This window comes from Aspergillus heteromorphus (genome assembly GCF_003184545.1).
Source record: "Aspergillus heteromorphus CBS 117.55 chromosome Unknown BO70scaffold_12, whole genome shotgun sequence".
Lineage (NCBI taxonomy): Eukaryota > Fungi > Ascomycota > Eurotiomycetes > Eurotiales > Aspergillaceae > Aspergillus > Aspergillus heteromorphus.
In genome coordinates, this window is record NW_020290417.1 from 102,541 (window position 1) to 119,114 (window position 16,574).

General features: G+C 54.1%; 8 protein-coding genes across 8 annotated transcripts; 3 read left to right on the forward strand and 5 right to left on the reverse strand.

Moving 5' to 3' along the window:
• Nucleotides 1-497: 497 nt before the first annotated feature.
• On the forward strand, nucleotides 498-2,057 carry BO70DRAFT_336388 (2-methylcitrate dehydratase; the record flags this gene model as incomplete). Its single annotated transcript, XM_025541099.1, has 3 exons — nucleotides 498-898; nucleotides 958-1,271; nucleotides 1,305-2,057. 3 exons carry the CDS (start codon nucleotides 498-500, stop codon nucleotides 2,051-2,053), a joined length of 1,464 nt encoding a protein of 487 aa, XP_025399311.1. The 3' UTR covers nucleotides 2,054-2,057.
• Nucleotides 2,058-2,599: 542 nt separating this feature from the next.
• On the forward strand, nucleotides 2,600-4,231 carry BO70DRAFT_387207 (MmgE/PrpD family protein; the record flags this gene model as incomplete). The annotated part of the gene is made up of 2 exons (XM_025545893.1): nucleotides 2,600-2,824; nucleotides 2,939-4,231. 2 exons carry the CDS (start codon nucleotides 2,600-2,602, stop codon nucleotides 4,229-4,231), a joined length of 1,518 nt encoding a protein of 505 aa, XP_025399312.1.
• Nucleotides 4,232-4,480: 249 nt separating this feature from the next.
• BO70DRAFT_336392 (L-threonylcarbamoyladenylate synthase) lies at nucleotides 4,481-5,293 on the reverse strand (the record flags this gene model as incomplete). The annotated part of the gene is made up of 1 exon (XM_025541100.1): nucleotides 4,481-5,293. One exon carries the CDS (start codon nucleotides 5,291-5,293, stop codon nucleotides 4,481-4,483), a length of 813 nt encoding a protein of 270 aa, XP_025399313.1.
• A 1,076-nt stretch (nucleotides 5,294-6,369) lies between these two features.
• On the forward strand, nucleotides 6,370-7,468 carry BO70DRAFT_429146 (NADP-dependent oxidoreductase; the record flags this gene model as incomplete). Its single annotated transcript, XM_025548041.1, has 2 exons — nucleotides 6,370-6,492; nucleotides 6,564-7,468. 2 exons carry the CDS (start codon nucleotides 6,370-6,372, stop codon nucleotides 7,383-7,385), a joined length of 945 nt encoding a protein of 314 aa, XP_025399314.1. The 3' UTR covers nucleotides 7,386-7,468.
• Nucleotides 7,469-7,526: 58 nt separating this feature from the next.
• On the reverse strand, nucleotides 7,527-9,429 carry BO70DRAFT_405128 (DUF3176 domain-containing protein; the record flags this gene model as incomplete). Its single annotated transcript, XM_025547102.1, has 1 exon — nucleotides 7,527-9,429. The coding sequence occupies one exon, from the start codon at nucleotides 9,427-9,429 to the stop codon at nucleotides 7,669-7,671; it is 1,761 nt and encodes a 586-aa protein (XP_025399315.1). The 3' UTR covers nucleotides 7,527-7,668.
• Nucleotides 9,430-10,789: 1,360 nt separating this feature from the next.
• Nucleotides 10,790-11,509, reverse strand: BO70DRAFT_429148 (uncharacterized protein; the record flags this gene model as incomplete). The annotated part of the gene is made up of 2 exons (XM_025548042.1): nucleotides 10,790-11,431; nucleotides 11,461-11,509. 2 exons carry the CDS (start codon nucleotides 11,507-11,509, stop codon nucleotides 11,193-11,195), a joined length of 288 nt encoding a protein of 95 aa, XP_025399316.1. The 3' UTR covers nucleotides 10,790-11,192.
• A 693-nt stretch (nucleotides 11,510-12,202) lies between these two features.
• BO70DRAFT_362021 (alpha/beta fold hydrolase) lies at nucleotides 12,203-13,501 on the reverse strand. The gene has a single exon (XM_025543188.1). The coding sequence runs from the start codon at nucleotides 13,412-13,414 to the stop codon at nucleotides 12,479-12,481; it is 936 nt and encodes a 311-aa protein (XP_025399317.1). The 5' UTR covers nucleotides 13,415-13,501; the 3' UTR covers nucleotides 12,203-12,478.
• A 283-nt stretch (nucleotides 13,502-13,784) lies between these two features.
• On the reverse strand, nucleotides 13,785-15,798 carry BO70DRAFT_405136 (MDR family MFS transporter; the record flags this gene model as incomplete). The annotated part of the gene is made up of 5 exons (XM_025547103.1): nucleotides 15,439-15,798; nucleotides 15,276-15,361; nucleotides 15,015-15,215; nucleotides 14,423-14,945; nucleotides 13,785-14,342 (listed from the first exon to the last, which is right to left on the reverse strand). The coding sequence occupies exons 1-5, from the start codon at nucleotides 15,628-15,630 to the stop codon at nucleotides 13,785-13,787; spliced, it is 1,560 nt and encodes a 519-aa protein (XP_025399318.1). The 5' UTR covers nucleotides 15,631-15,798.
• Nucleotides 15,799-16,574: the final 776 nt, after the last annotated feature.

Here is a 16,574-nt window from a genome sequence, read left to right on the forward strand (position 1 = left end):
TTTGTTCGAATAATAACCCAGATTTCAAGCCAGGTCCGAATCCTCCCGCTGAACAGGGTATATTCCAGGATCAATATCCTGCGGGAGCTTAGGGCCGAGCAGAAGTGGATCCTTATCATCGTCGATCCCAGTATACGACACGATTGTGGCTGAATACTGGCGAGTATTGGCGTACTTGAAACGGCACCAGCAGCGCAGCGCATCAGAAAGTCCAGGCAGCCTCATTTCCCTGCCCATCATTAGCCTGTCTTGCTCGCCAAAATTCGCGAGTCTAACCCGCAAGCCGGGGGGAAATAGCCGACTGTGCCACCGACGCCAAGATGACAGTTCAGCTGCAAGGAACACGAAGCTTGGCATGAAGCTCCTTTTGGGTTTGACACGTATCTGTGAATATGGGTCGTACTATAACTTCCTCCTGATGCCGGAGTCTCGCCCTCCATCTGCACCTATCTCCCTTCCATAGACGGACGGCACAGCCAGCAACGACGCAGAGTCCAATGGCCACCGAACACGCGCGCTTCGACCCCATCATACGGAATATCGTCCACTATGTCTACCACGGCGAAATAACAGACGAGAAGGTTTACCAACGAGCGCGAGTGGCGTTGCTGGATGCGCTGGGCTGCATCATTGAAACGCTCCACCTCAGTCCGGACTGCAGAGACCTCGTCGGGCCCATCGTTCCCGGAATCATTGTGCCCGGGGGAGTGCGCATCCCCGGCACCGAACACACTGTCGATCCGCTCAAGGGCGCATTCGACCTCGGGGCTCTGATCAGATACCTCGATCATAATGACGCCTACGCGGGGGCAGAATGGGGACATCCCTCTGATAATCTCGGTGCAATTCTGAGTGTAGCCGACTGGCTGTCTCAGCAGCGTGATAGGAAGAAGACTGGGTAAATGACACGCTCCTATCCTCATGTGTGAGTTATAGCTAATATCGGGATGTACGTAGACCGTCGGTTCGCACTGTCCTTGAGGCGCAGATCAAAGCGTATGAGATCCAGGGGACTCTGCAACAACGGAACGCTTTCAATGAACATGGTCTGGACCATGTCATCCTGGTCAAGGTGGCCTCGACAGCCGTGATTGTGTGGTTGTTGGGTCTCCCCGAGTCGGCAGCCCTGGCCGCCGTGTCGCATGCCTGGATCGATGGCCATCCGCTCCGAACCTACCGTCAGGCACCCAATGCGGGTCCCCGCAAGGGATGGGCAGCGGGGGATGCGTGCATGCGCGCCATACATTTGGCATTCCTCACGCAGCGAGGGGGTCACTTTGATTCCAGTACAGGGACGTGGACAGGACGGGCCGCGGTGGGGGTTCCGTCTGCTCTGACGGCTCCGAGATGGGGATTCAGCGACGCACTCTATCAGGGGAAGGAGGTCACGCAGGCCTCCCCGTACGGCACTCGGGTGATGGAGACGGTGCTATTCAAGGTGATCACGGCGGAAGGACACGGAATCTCTGCAGTCGAAGCGGCTCTCAAAGTCGGCGCGATGCTCGAAGCCCGCCAGTTGGTGGCCGAGCGGCACATCCGCGCCATCCGCATCCGAACCCAGAAGCCCGCAGTGACCATCATCGACAAGACGGGTCCGTTGCGAAACAACGCCGATCGCGACCACTGTCTGCAATACATGATCGCGGTCACCTTGCTCAAGGGGTCCGTCGTCGATACAGAAGACTACCTCGATGATTCGCCATGGGCCGCGGATCCGCGCGTCGAAACCCTCCGCGAGAAGATGACTGTGAATGAGGACGCGGGATTCACAGCAGACTACTACAACCCCGCGTCCAGGAGTGTGGCGAATGCCATCACGGTGGAGCTGAACAGCGGAGAGAGTCTGAACGAGGTCGTGGTCGAATTCCCCGTTGGTCACCACAAGCGAGACGAGACCTTGTCGCGAGTCATGGAGAAGTTCCGACGGAACATGGCCCTCATGTTTACCCCCGACGAGGTGGAGCGGATCGTCGCCGCTGCTGAGCAGGATCAAATGTCGGTGGAGGAGTTCATGGGGCTGTTTGTGCGGTGGAAGGCGACTGCCTCGTTGTAGGCGGGCAAATGGCTATGGGGGAAAGTATGTCGTTCATTCCGAGAATGCTCTCTTCTGTCAAAAAATGAATTTTCAGACCAGATCAAGTATGGCGAGTGGGCCCGATTTCGACGTGCCCAGCAGCAGCTGAATAGAAGTGAGTGCTGGTTTTACGTTCTGACCGCGTATTATGGTACGGGCGCTAGTGGACAGGGCCGGATATCGCCCGACAGGTGGGGAGGGTTGGTCTGTGGCTGAAGGGGCATTTATAGGACAACCCAGTACGTAGAGTATTGGGTGAGCATCTACGGAGTAACTAGAGAGTCTTCGTCTTACTCGTACTCCGTGGTGGTTATCGACAGGTCACAACTGCTCCCAGGACCTCCTGCCTGACTGGAAAGGTGCAGCCCAACTGCATGTAACGTCGTACAGGGAAGGTGAAAGCCATGAGGGAGCTATGACGCACCTGTCTAGCCTGTCACTGACTATTTTTCACTGCATGTTTTTTCAGTCGCCTCTCTCCAAGTGATCGAATTTCTCTGGAAACATCTTCCCCTTGCTACCGCCATGGCCGATACACCCCCACCTGTGACGCAAGAGCTGTGCGACTGGATTCACAGGCTGTGTTTGTCCGACATCCCCGAGGAAAAGGTGACAAGATGCAAGTATTTGATCTTAGATGGGCTTGCGTGCGCCTTGATCGGGGCGCATCTACCCTGGTCTGAGGATGCCGTGAAAGGGGTTCTTTCGATTGAACCGGAAGGCAGCTGCAATATAATCGGGTGGGAAAGGGCATGTACTTCTTCTCTCCGCTCATCTCCCTTATTGATTGATCCATTACTACCCTGAGTATGGCAGTGCAAGCTGGATCATTCTTTGACTGACTTCACCGACGAGACGAAACAGAAAATCGGACCGCTAGCAGCAGCTCTTCTCAACAGCACATTCATCCAGGGCTTCGAACTCGATGATTACCATCGGGAAGCCCCGATCCATTCCAACTCCATCGTTCTCCCGACATTACTCGCCACGATCGAACACTGCAATCCACAATCCGCAACAGACACCACCCCTCTAACGGGGGCCGAATTCCTCCTCGCAGCGATTGTAGGCTTCGAGACAGGCCCACGAGTCGGACTCGGGGTATACGGAATCGAGGTTCTCTCTCACGGATGGCACTCCGGCGCAATCTTTGGCCCCTCTGCCGCCGCAGCCTCAGCAACGAAGCTGATGCAGCTATCTGCCCCGATGATCGAAGACGCGGTCGGTATTGCCTGCACCCAGGCGGGTGGATTGATGTCGGCTCAATACGAGAGCACTGTCAAGCGGATGCAGCATGGCTTCGCAGCGCGGAACGGCCTGTTCGCCGCCTTCATGGCGCGCAGTGGGTACACGGGCATCAAGAAAGTCCTGGAGCGACCGTATGGCGGGTTCCTGAGTACCTTCAGTCAGGGGAACGGACGCACCCCTCCCTACCAGCCCGAGCGGGTGGTGGAGGGAATTGATTCCACGTGGGAAATCGATCAGATCTTGGTCAAACCGTATGCGTCTATGGCTGCGACTCATGGAACCATTGATGCGATCAGTGCGCTGCAAGCCAAGTATCCAGGAGAGCTGAAGGGAAACCGAATCCGCCGAATCAACGTCGAGCTATCAGAACCAGCCTTCAAAAAGGGAGGTTGGGAGCCGAAATACCCTCTCACCGTTACGGGGGCGCAGATGAGTTGCGCCTACGCGGCCGCGATGCAGATACTCGAAGGAGCCGTACAACCAGCCCAGTTTGCGCCAGCTCAGCTGGAGCGGCAGGATGTGTGGACACTCATGGGGAAGATCAAGTGTGTTCACAACCCAGATTTTGATCATACCATGGCTGCGATCTGGCAGCAACGTGTGCATGTCGAGCTATGGGAGGGGGACGAGCAATCGGGAGAGTCGAAGACTCTGGTGCAATACATTGACGCACCCCGTGGCAACAAGGTGCCACTTTCCAATGAGGAGATCTTGGGGAAATGGCGGTCCAATACAAAGGATGTGATTGACCAGGAGCGACGGGAGGCTATTGAGAAACTGGTGCTTGGGCTGGAGGGGGTGGATGATGTTCGTGGACTGGTTGAATTACTCCGCCGTCGGACTGGGAATGTGTTTGATGCTGCGAGTGGCCATGGACATGGTTATAAATCTGTTGGCAGCAAGATATGATGTTCAAGTCTACGTTTCGGGATTCGAACAAAGTTCCCTTCATTCATTGGCGACACTCCAGATGTGACGTATAATTATTCAATGAGAATTGAACATGGCTCGAGAGTATAAAACTTCAGTTCAAGACAACCTTCCACCCGGTCAGTCTTCTCGATCACTCTCTGGTATCATATCGCAAAATCAAGCTTTCTGTAACTTGGCCCTCCACCGCCGCCAGCAGCTCTGTTTTCTCTCCTCCACTGTTTTTTCCTACATGACTTCATCGACTTCCTTCTTTTTCCTCTCCTCTACTGGTTTCTGTTCGACCTTCCTGGGCTGCTCTTCCTTTCTGGACCCAGAGCCATCAAACATAGGATCCTCCGGCAACTCCACGCCCCAATACTTCCATAGGCGCTCCCTCATCAGCTCATACGAAGAACCCATCCTAAGAGCCGTCATGTTCTCGAAGTCGATAATCGTCGAAGCCCTCCCCCCATAGACATGATACTTCTGCAACCCATAATCAACAATAATATCCGCCGCCTCCTTAATCTCATCGTCCACATCCTCAACCCTAAATTTCTGCCCCCTGCCCGTCAAATTGGCACTGGACCCCAGCATCAACTGCCCGGCCTCATCATTCAACCGTCCCAGCTCCACCAACAACGAACTCCGACTGATAAACATGCCCAGGGTGCCATTTTTCGTCGTATTCGCCAACGTCGCCTCCGTCAACTGCTGCAGGATGGGATGCTCGGTCCGAAACGGCGCCACGATGCCAAACGACATGTCCATATCTTCGTGCAGCACGCGGATCATCTCAAATTTCTCGTCGGAGAGGATATGCAGCTCGCGATGCAGCCGGGGGGTTCCGATCACGCCATGCGCGTGGCCCGGTCGGCGTCGTTTCGCGGCGAACGCTTTCTGGATCGCCTCTGTGGATGAGGCCATCAGGCCGTAGCCGACTTCGGTGGGAATGAGGGCTACGCCCCCGGCCTGGAGGACCTCGAAGACGCGTCGCGCGTCGGATTTGACATCTGGGTGGTGGCCTGCCGCGGGGATGGTCTTTGATTGTACGTCCATGGTGGTTTTCCTTTTCTCGGAAATATATCAAAGGTTAATAGAAGGTGAAAAGCCAAGCAGACGCGCTGGAATTGGGTTAGATTGAGCGGAAAATGCTTGACGAATGCCGAGCCAAGACGGACCAAAGTCCTTGATATGTACTATATGTATGCAAGGAGTAGTCAGAGACAACAAGACGGAGCAGCTCAGCTCCGCCACGCCGTCTCATTATTTGTTGTTTTTCGAGTCGAAAAAGGAGCTAAATTGGTGCAATCGATAGTTGGGCTGCCAGAGTTGCGATCGGGCCGTCTGGGGAAAGTGGGATCAAACAGGGCAAGAATAGGAGAGCTGTGGATCCGCCCGTCGGTGATGGTGGCGTTTAGTGGCTCCCTCGTGTATAGGCCATACGGGAACGGCGTCATACGGCCATCCGTATGGACGGTGTGAATAATAATGGACTCGGTAAAATCCCTGGTTGGTATTACTGTGCCCTTACTGCGCTTTGGAAGGTGGTTTTGTTGGCAGTAGATTCGTGTAGTAAGAGTGGAGTACTGTTTTAGCGTTGCAGCGTGTTTTACTTTCCGTCGCGCAAAATATACTACTATTTAGTCCAACCAATGCTTATCACTATAAGGCCTCCGTACTTCAAAGTAGTCTATTATTATTTTCTTATGATTGATCAGTTATCTCACCCATGTGATAGGAGATTAATAACCGGGAAGAGTCCAGAGGATAGTTGTGTTGACACCACAGCCTCATATCAAATGATGACGTCGCTGCTTAGTTGCCCTAAGCACCCCGCTCAACGTTGACAGGATTGAAGTATGTCAACCCCGCCAAAGACCAGCGAACCAAACACGAGTTGACTCAATCTATATAGATTGATCTAGACTTAATCTTGTCCTACCGCTGTATAGCGGTCAACCAATCTGTCATGCCCGAATCCGAGAAATAGAATTCACAACCCTCGGGATCCAGAGATACTGGTGCGCCACGCAAATGAGAATGCAACCATTCGTAAGATATAAACCACCCCCCCCCCAATTTCCCAATCATGGACAAACAACCAACCTCTTCCTAATACCAACACCACAACCATGCCGCCCCAAACAATGCGCGCCCTCATCCAACCAACCCCCAACTCCACGACCGACAATCTCCTCCTTACAACCCATCCCATCCCAAGCCCCAACCACTCCCAAAACGAGCACCTAATCCGCGTGCACGCCTGCTCCCCCTGCGCAGGGGAACTCCTCTGGCCCGCAAACTTCCCCCACCCACGCCCCGCGAGCTAATTCCCTGCCCCGACGTCGCCGGCGTGGTCATCTCCGCACCACCAACCTCCCCCTTCCCGCCCGGCACCGAAGTATACGCACGCACGAACTACACCCGCCCCGGAAACGCCCGCGACTACACAATCGCAACCACCGACGAACTCGCCTCTAAACCCGCGCGCCTGGGCTGGGTCCAAGCGGCCGCGGTGCCGGTTTCCGCGCAGACAGCGTGGCAGATCCTCTTCGTGCATGCGGGGGTGGTTCCCCCTAAGCATTGGATGGATATCTCAGGGGCGAGGGAGGCGTGGAGAGGAAAGCGGGTTCTGGTGACGGGTGCGTCGGGGGGTGTTGGGGCGTGGGTTGTGCAAGTGGCGAGGGTGCTGGGGGTTGAGGTGGTCGGGACGTGTGGGAGCGACAATGTTGAGTTGGTGGAGGGGTTGGGGGCTAAAGAGGTTTTGGATTATAGGGTGACTAGGTTGAGGGATTGGGTGGGGGAGGATGAAGCGAGGCAGGTGGATGTGGTGGTGGATTGTGTTGGAAGAAAGTCGCTGCAGGATGCCTGGTGGACGGTTAAAGAGGGGGGGACGGTGCTGAGTATTTTCCAACCGCCGGGGCAGGTTCGTCCGGAGGGTTTGGGGAGGAGTGTGAAGGAAGTGTTTTTTGTGATGCAGCCGAGTGGGGAGCAGCTGGAGCAGATTTCCAGGTTGATTGATGACGGGAAGTGTCGGGGAATGGTTGATAGTGTGTGGCCGTTGGAGAAGTTCCATGAGGCGTTCAAGAGATTGGATACGGGGCATTCCCGGGGAAAGGTCGTGTTTGACTTGTTTTTGGATCAATAGGACGTGTGCAGGGAATTTCTCTTCCAAGGGAACAGAATGCGAGATGAAAGCAGAGATGCTTGAAGTGGCCGAGATGATTAATTAAAGGATCGAAATCTAAGTTTTCCTCCCCTATGATAACTGTGAGGAGAGGTCCCAAGATGGGCGAATGCATTGTGGCTGATCCAAGGGCATTAGTCTCCGGTAGGCATGCAAATAGTTCAACACTGGTTGGTGCATTGAGCACTAAAGCCTTGAATGTATAAACCAATAGTGAAGACACCGGGAATAGTCTCTGGTGAGACTACGCTTTCATACGCCCCACAGTCAAAGCCAAGGCTGCGCTGTCCATGTCCCAGGAGACATACATATCCTTTGCCTTGATTTCCATTTCCGACTCCTCCATAGTCTGGAGATCGGGATGATCAGGGCCATGTTCCAATTTGCAAGCCAGCAACGCCAGCGCAGACGACTTCCACACACCAACCCCCCTGGCATGGCCCGTATGCAAAATGATCAAGATTAAGAACAGCAGCGACATCACGGTGACTGCGATCGGAACAATAATCCAGTACCAACGCACCGATATGTACGTCTGGGTGGTGAAGGCCTCTCCGGGGATGGTAGTGGTATTCGGCCCATCCCGAATACTATCGGTAATACTCGCCGCCACTCTATCCATGACAGAGCCAGCACCAGCCCCGTATTGTATGGCGTAGGACCACCCGGATTCAATATCGCTGGAGAGCGACACAGTGGTTTGGAAAGAGCTCACGATGGAGAGGACAGTGTTGCCCTGAATCATGTACGTGCCGTTAATCGCGAACTTATCGGTTTCATTGCTCATAGGAGCCAGGTAATTTTCGAAAAAGAACGAGAAGGTTTCGTTCACAAATAGCTGCTCGGTCTGAGACGGGGACAGAGTCTTCTCGTCGGAGGTGTAGGTGTTGTTTACGTATCTCTGGGCACAAAGATAGAGCGCGCACTCGGTCATTTGAGGCTTGGTTTCCGGCACGCTGATGTTGGAATAGACATAGGCCGTGTACGGATAGCTATAGTTTGCGACCGCAAGTCCCACGACCGGGTTGAGGATTCCAGCTAAGAGCGGTTCCGCGGACTGGGTAAGGATCTGCTCGCTGAGGCTGGTGGAAGCGAACGTCCATGAGTCTTTCACGAACAGCACACCCGATGAATTCCCCACGGGGGTTCCAGCGGCTGATTCCACACCCGGAGTGAGTTGGAGGCCGCCTGGTGTGGTGTAGGTGCAGTTGATCACAGAATCCGCAAGTGTTGAGTTCTGAAACGCCACGAGGACGTCGGTATCGGATGCAAGAGCAGTGCAGTTCTGTTCCGTCTCGGAGGTGACGTCTCGGCATTGGCTACATGCACCCAGGGCATCGAAGTCGGGGTATTGGCATGACCCCGTGCTGCAAACCGGCTCCTCCGAGGTATCTGACCCGTAGACACTCCTCAGCACGGCAAGATTCATGGTATCGTCCTCGTTTGGATCCGTAGGGCTGTAAACTTGTGCGGTTTGAGCAGACGCCGTTTCGTTGGTGGCAGTGATGATGCGAGAGGGAAAGACGAGGATCTGTTGAGTCAAGGGATCGAGGGCCGCCGAGAGAACCATGGTCGCAGCACCGAGAGTAGCGAGATTGGGGCGACTGGTCACGACCATTTGGAACGAGCCCCAGATACCCCGACTGGCCTGATCCAGGGCGTACAAGTCGTAGAGTCGATGTTCGTGGCGATATTGATTCCATTTGAGCTGGCTGAGACAGGTACACACCGGAAACAACAGCGCGGCTCGATTGGCGGTTGCCACAACGGATAGCACGGCGTTTGGAGAGACTCTGTACGCCCAGTCGGCATAGGGCATCCCGTCAACATGTTTCAGAAGCACGACCAAAATCACCAAGCATGCTATGCTCAACGCCGATGCTGCGATTTCCCACCACCAAGGTGACACCTTCTTTCGACTCGCTTGAGTTGTCCGTAAAGGGGGGTTGTTTTTTGTCGGTAGGCGCTCCGAAGAGGATGCAGGGTGGGAGGTGAAGGGTTGCATTTCATGAGAAATATGGCTGAACACACCATCAGAAACTTCACCGAGGTCTTCCTGTACATGGGAATTTTTGGTGGGACCTGAAGACATGGTCAGCGCTCGTTGAATGGCATGACAGAGATGACTGTTGCTTTCCGGAGGCACCGGGCGATTTAAACCGATTTAAACCACCGCGGGACTCTCGTTCAGCCTTGCGGGGTCATTTTCAGCCTTGTGCTGTCAGGTAGATAGTTAGTCCATGCTGAAAGATCTGTAATAACGCGACAGTAGCAGGGTTCGCTTATGGATAGTCCGCAAAAAAACAATTTAAAATCGCAAGCGCATCCCTCAGAAAGGATGCATGGGCGGTTATATTTGACCGGTCACCTGGACGGGTTGGGAAAGATCGCCGGAGGGATGGCAAGAATCCCCGCTTGAGAGACCGGGATTCGCTACATCTCGGTGTGAATGGACCCTTGGGCAGTGGAAAACGCGCCAGGATGGCTTATCTAGTACCCTAGCAGGATCAAAACTAACTTGATGGGGGATAGATAGTACAGCAAGCTATAGCCGCCATCAGGCAAAAACAATTTTTCTCAGTAAGTCTGCAGTTACTTTATTTCTCTAGAAAGATAGATAGAGTCTATACTCTGTATAAGAGATTATATAGTTAAAGAATATATAGTCAAGTCACAGCTTAGTACTTAGAATGTGTCAAAGTATGATTATACAGTTATCTCAGATATTAATTTTCATGTCTGAATTAAAGATCTCTTCTTTATACTATACAGGGTCTTTAAGAAAATGTGTTACAGTGTGACACCTACTACCACTACCACCTGTCCTGAAGTCCCTTGATATAGCGTACGCAGTGTAAAGCTACCGGCCAATAGTGCAGCAGTCAAGTGTCAGAACATGTATGTACCTGATGCCGCGCCGTGACAAACAGAGCTACTTGTCACCTGACATGCTAGCTGAAGTGGATTTCAGGGGTGTAGGGGCTTCCGGACGCTTCACCTGTACACAGCCTAAGACGCAGGTGTAGGATGCTAGTAATTCCGAAGGCAACTGCAGGTAATGTTAGCCTTTTCGCTCAGTGGCAACAACTCCCCTAGATTGATGTCTTACAAAATACTTATAAGAATAGTAATCTTTATAATATTTATAAAATATATATTTATCTGCTTAGCGGCTGGCACACAAGTGTACTGTGAGTGGGTGGTCAAATTAGTGAGTTCGGGAGGGGTCATTGAGACCATTGCCGCCTCTGATTAATGCCGTGGGTTGTGTTCCACCCAATAGGCACTCAATCATTGATGCTTTGTCCTACGGGCAATTCATGGCCATGATCGCCGTCTCTTGGTATAGCCTGAGCCATTGGTTTCGCATGATGTACACTTTTTGTTTACTTGTTGACTTATAACAAAGGCAGCAGTATACCACCGAGCTGCCAACCTCTATCTGCCAGCTTGATATTGTGGGCCAATCCAGACCCGCAACAACCAGTGGGCTAGACCTCGGACTCGCGAATCTATTCCATGGGACCCATATCATGGTTCACACTCCGCACAACGACTCCCTTGAGTATGAATTGAGCTCGTTTCAAATTCCATGGTACTATTATCAGCAGGACCATGATCACGAACTGCCTTCGTTATACACTCGATCGAAGACCTGTGCTGGGAGACGGTCATTAATTCAACGCGAGGGTGTTGCTTGTTCCTGGTACACAACGCCATGGTTATCACCGCGCAGACTTTCTGAGCTTGCCCGGCTATTTCGTACAGCTAAATGACTTCCCCACGCCAGATCTCATGCTTGTACTCAGACACAACCTGCCAGTCACGGACCATCTTAGCTGCATCGCGACGCACCTTGGTTGTCTCCTCCTTCCAATTCCCCATATCGCCAGCCTTGGGAGCAATGTCTTGAACGTAATTGAGCAGTTGAATTATTTGTCTCTTTGGCACACGGACTCCCGCGCGAACGCCGCGAATAAGATCGCTCTTCACCGGCACAATCCAGGCTGGATTCAACGGAGCGCATAGTGGAAACTTAAGTTGGGATCCAGTCCGAGGGTCTTGCGCAACTCCTTGCCGCTCATAATGGACGCGTGGAGACCTTTCGGGATGAAGAGGGACTGATGAATTGGCCCACCAACTTGGTGATGTGAGTTGGGTTCAGATGACCGGCCATATGGACAGTCTTACCCAGCTTTTCTGTGTATTCAAGTGCCGTGTGGGCGGGCTCTGGTGATGTCCAGTTCGTCAATGAAATTGAGAAAGTCCTCCTCCTTTGATATGTCGCATTCCCCTAGTACGTGGGTGTAGGCTCTGACGGAAGAGATGCCGATATTATACTCATCTTTGACTTTGCACACGCGAGGAATAGCAATCGGTTTCTCGAGGGATGGGTATTTGTGTGGACTTCCATCGGTCCAGCCGTCAGTATATACCCAGGTATCTTGATTCATTGTCCGTTCATTCTTCAAGGTTGAGTGGAAATACGACCCGACGCTTGAAGTAAAGTTAAAAACCACTGGCCCAAGCTTCCACCTTGAACTTAACCTTCACATCCTGAGACGAATGTCGAACCATCTCCGCGGGGCGATCTTATTCCTGTCAGTACTACGATCAAAGGTTGAGGATGCGATGATCCCATCACATACGACCATAGGGTGTGGAGAACAGGGCTTCCCGTCCGCTCAGCCGTACTTAAGCCACACGCCGGGAGGTTAGTAGTTGGGTGGGTGACCACCAGCGAATCCCTCCTGTTTGTATGTTTTTGTTTATTTTTACTGCAGAATAGTAGTAGTAGGGGAGTCGTAGTTGCTTGCTGCTTCATGGATGCGCCGCTAAGTCAAAGGTGGTGAGTGCGGGTGAGCAAGTAGGGAAGCAAAACCACGTAGTATGATTTTTTGCGAAGGTCAAAGAGGACACTCCATCTACTTGACCATTGATAAATATAGTTTGGGCCTGTATCTAAGTATATACCAGTCAGCGGTAGACAATCCACCACACGGCCGTTCGGGTTGTCAGATACGTGAATAGATTGTACATCCATAGACAAATGTTCAGATTGCGTCGGAGGAAATCCTTTGTAGGACCCAGCGTATTTCACTAGCGACTCGGTCCGGCTCCGTGAGCTGAATATTATGGCCACTCTGGGTGGTCATCGAGAAGCGTGCGGTACTGGACAAATTCAGGAACTCGCGCTGAAAGGCTTCTTCGCTGTCGTCCCACTTGGCCAGATAGTTGCGAAAGGTCGCTCGCTGGGCCTCCGTGCCCAACCCCTGGGCCACCCCCCGGTCGTACATGCGCTGCTGGTCGCGGTGGGCATTGCCCCGGAGCACACTGAGCGGCTTGCCCTGCAGCAGGTCGCGGCCGGGGCGGAGCTGCTGCTTTTGGGCCAGGACCGCGCGACTGATCTGCAGATGGGGAAGCTCGCGGACGGCCTGTCGCTCGTGGTGAGGGCTGGCTTCCTCCGCCATCAGCTCCGCCCACTCGGACTCAGTCAGCCGGTAATCACGCGTCAGGCCCACGACCTCCATGTAGTCCAGCCCCGCCGTGACCGCCGCGATACTGGGATCGGGCCACGTCTCGAAGAGCATGCGTTCCTGTACGGCGTCCACGAGCACCATCCCGCAGATCTCCTCGGGCCCGCGGGCGGCGAGGAACTCGCGCGCGAGCATCCCGCCCCAAGAATGCCCGACTACCAGGTACGGGGGTGGGAGGGCGGCAGTCGCCAGCAGTCGGGTCAGCTCGTCGATGATGGTTAGGGAGTCCGGCTCAGCGGCGGTTGCCTCGCTCTGTCCGTAGCCGGACCGTTCGTACAAGAGCACGGACGCTTCTTGCTCGAGATGGCGACACACCGCGCTCCATTCCAGGGCGCTGCTCGTGATCCCGGTCAGTACAACCACGAGCGGAGCGCCGGGCTGGCGGGGAATGCCTCGCAGTGCGTAGCTTAGGGAGTGGGTGCCGATGTGGGCGGTATGTCGGAAGTGTTCCATGGTGGAAGGTCGGGTGGGTGAAGTGAAAACGGATGCAAGTGAATGAACTCGATTTGAGTCGAGGGGGATGGGGAGGTTCAAGTACCAAGGCGAGGGGGAATGGAAGGGGTTTAAATGACGGGAACTCTGGGGCATTTGGTGGCCTGTCCACCTAATTGAATAGCCCTAACTAACTAACTAACTAACAGGGATGACTCATGCCACGTGAGCGAGTGGCTATTCTCTACGGAGTCATTTTCGAGTCATCTTTTCACAATCCTCAATCCTCGAAAGCCATTTTCCGCCCTCTTTATATACTTTATATGTTCTTTTTCGAAAAAAAAAATAAAAATAAAAGAAAATCCCTATTATTAAGATACCTGCCGTCACACTACTTGGATGTGCTCGCATCGCCTGTGATGGACCTCATTCGGAGCAGCGCCAGAGACACCAAGGAGCCCACACTGGTTGCGATGGCGAGGTAAAATGCGGGAATAATGGCACCACTGATGGACAGCGAGTTACCGCGGCTGGTCGCGGTCACCAGTCCACCCTGAACCACACTGGTGGCAATGGACAGCAAAACCGTCCCGCCCAAAGTCTGTGCCATGACGATGACCGCCAGTCCAATGGCCACGTCTTGCGTCGTCAAGATGGCCTGCGCGACGAGGTACGCCTGCTGAATGCCCGAACCACCGCCGACGCCAATCAGGATCTCGAAGCCGATCAAGGAGGCCAAGTGCGAAGCCGGGTGGATGGTCGTCAGCAGCGCGGACCCGGCGATGAGCGCGCAGCTGCCCAAGTACATGAACGGCAGATAGTATCCGGTATACGAGACACCGAACCCGGCGACAAGACTGAACACGACGAACCCGGCTACCATGGGGATGGTATAGATGCCGGATCGCAGTGCGCTCACGGTCCAGACCTCTTGAAACCACAGGGGAATCTACGGATAGGAGGTCCTCGTCCTTCAGCCACAGAACACCAACCGGACGCCGGATGGAGACGGGGATGGATGTGACTTACGTAGTACTCGAGGACATTGGCCGTCCCTCCCACAAAAAAGGCATACACAGCTGCCCCGACCATCTCCCTCTGCCGGCTCACGCGGCGTGGGATCATCGCAGCCTCCCCCCGCCAGAGTTGATGGCCGATCAGGGTGGCCAGGGAGACGCCAAACAACACGAACAAGGCGATCACTTTCGGGCTCGACCATGGGAAGGTGCTGCCCCCCCATTGCAGTGGTAAACTCAGACAGGCGACCGACGCTGCAAAAAGGGAGGTGGCCACCAAGTCAAGGCGGGCAATCTGGTCCACCAACCGGTCCGATCGACCGGTGGGGATGTACCGGTCCCGATAGACGGTGAGGATGGCCAAAATACACAGGGCCCCAGGGGGAGTGTTGATGAGAAAGCACCATCGCCACGACAGTCGACTGGTGATCGCTCCGCCGAGCAATGGCCCGCAGGATGAAGCAACACTATAGCCGCCGTCGATGATCGCGGAGAAGATGGGCCGGCGTTCAAGAGGGACGGCATGAGCCAGAATGCTGCAGCCTGAATCAGCGGGGATGGCTCGTCGGACAGATTTCCCTCATGGTTTATATGGAAGAACTCACGTTAAGCAGCCCGTGTTCATTCCCGCACAACCGAAGCCAGATAGGAGCCGGCCCACGATAAAAGCTGCGGACGACGTTGCAGTTCCACTCACGAGGCAGCCGACCTCGAACAAGGCGATCGATCCGGTCAAGATCGGCTTGGCTGGATATTGGTTGTACAACCTGCCGAACAGGAGGATTGTACAAGAGGAAGATAGGAAGCTGAAGGAATATTGTAAGCTGAGCACCAGGGACAGGAGATCTACTCTCGGAGTCACGTACTACGCTGTACTATACCACCCAATATTATCGACTGAGTGGAAATGCGCGCTGATCTTGGGGATGGCTGTGGCGACCAGACTCTCATTCTGGGGTTGCCATTGCGGCACGTCAGCAAGGCTATGGGTTGACTGACTCGGAGGACATTGTTCGCAGGGGTTCGTACCAGGCCAGTCAGAAAGGTGCTCACTCCCAGACATAACAAGAGCGCCGACAGTCTCCATCCCGTGAGGTAATCCCCTTGAGGGTTTTGAGTCGCGGAAACTGTGGCATCTGCTACATTGCTGGCTTCCTCCGGCCCATCAGTGCCTGAGGCTGCTGGAGTCAGGTTGAGGGTTACCTCCGGCTTCTCAGCCATTGCGTGTGGAGGGACTGAGGGCACTAGACGAAGGAGATTCTCCTCCAGAAGTACTGGGGGAGAGGGAGGGGAATCCCCTCAACTTAGTGAAGAAACAGGACTGTTATAGACCGGCCGACAATGACTACGCCGGTTCTGGACTCTGGAGTATCTCCCCTACATATCGATTCGGCGAAGTCCGTGACCGCATCCACAAATTGTGTGCCGATGATCAACCTGGCCTTTGGAGGCTGTGGCAGGGCAAAGCAAGATCACGTCGTATCATTACTCACTAGGTAGTAGCGGCAAGCCTGACGAGGTCTGCAGGTGCAGAGTTTTGCGCGTCGTCAAGGGTCTTGCAGGAGAGGCTGCGCCTAGGGCTCAAGGAACACCGGAGATGCGCGGCGAAAGGGAAAGGGGCCAATCAGGACCGCGGATCGGAACAGGATTGTCTTAGGTAGTAGGGTGCCTTAACTACGGGATCTGACCTCGTAGATGACAAATTACAGACGTGCCAGGTTCAGGGATGATGTACGGAGTAAGTTGAACTCCTCCAAGGAAGTCAGCCCGCCTGGCCATCGGGCCGTTGATCCACCAGCGACTCCATTGCCGCGAGGCTTCTGCCGCCGACCAATGTTTGACTTGGTTTCTCCATCTCCCGTGAGGTTTCGTGCTGTCAACTCGTTGATTAATTACCATCTGTAGTCTGCAGTCCAAAATAGGTAATGGCCTGCCCCACTTGACCAGGTCCCTGACATGGTGCGTGCAGAGTCTACTGTTCTGTCTTCTGTCTACAGCCGCAGAAGGCATCGGTACTACCCCGTCGGTGTTGGAAATGACTACAGCGGAATCAGTTCGATGATGATCAGGCGCGTATATACGTGCGAATATAGGTATAGCCGGAGGTGGCCGCGTCATCGCAAGGAGGCCACAGGATGTGGAATGCAAGGTGGAGGTAAGGGGAG

Excerpts from the sequence above, each read along its gene's own strand:
- BO70DRAFT_362021 (XM_025543188.1), bottom strand. The coding sequence starts at position 13,414 with ATGGAACACTTCCGACATACCGCCCACATCGGCACCCACTCCCTAAGC.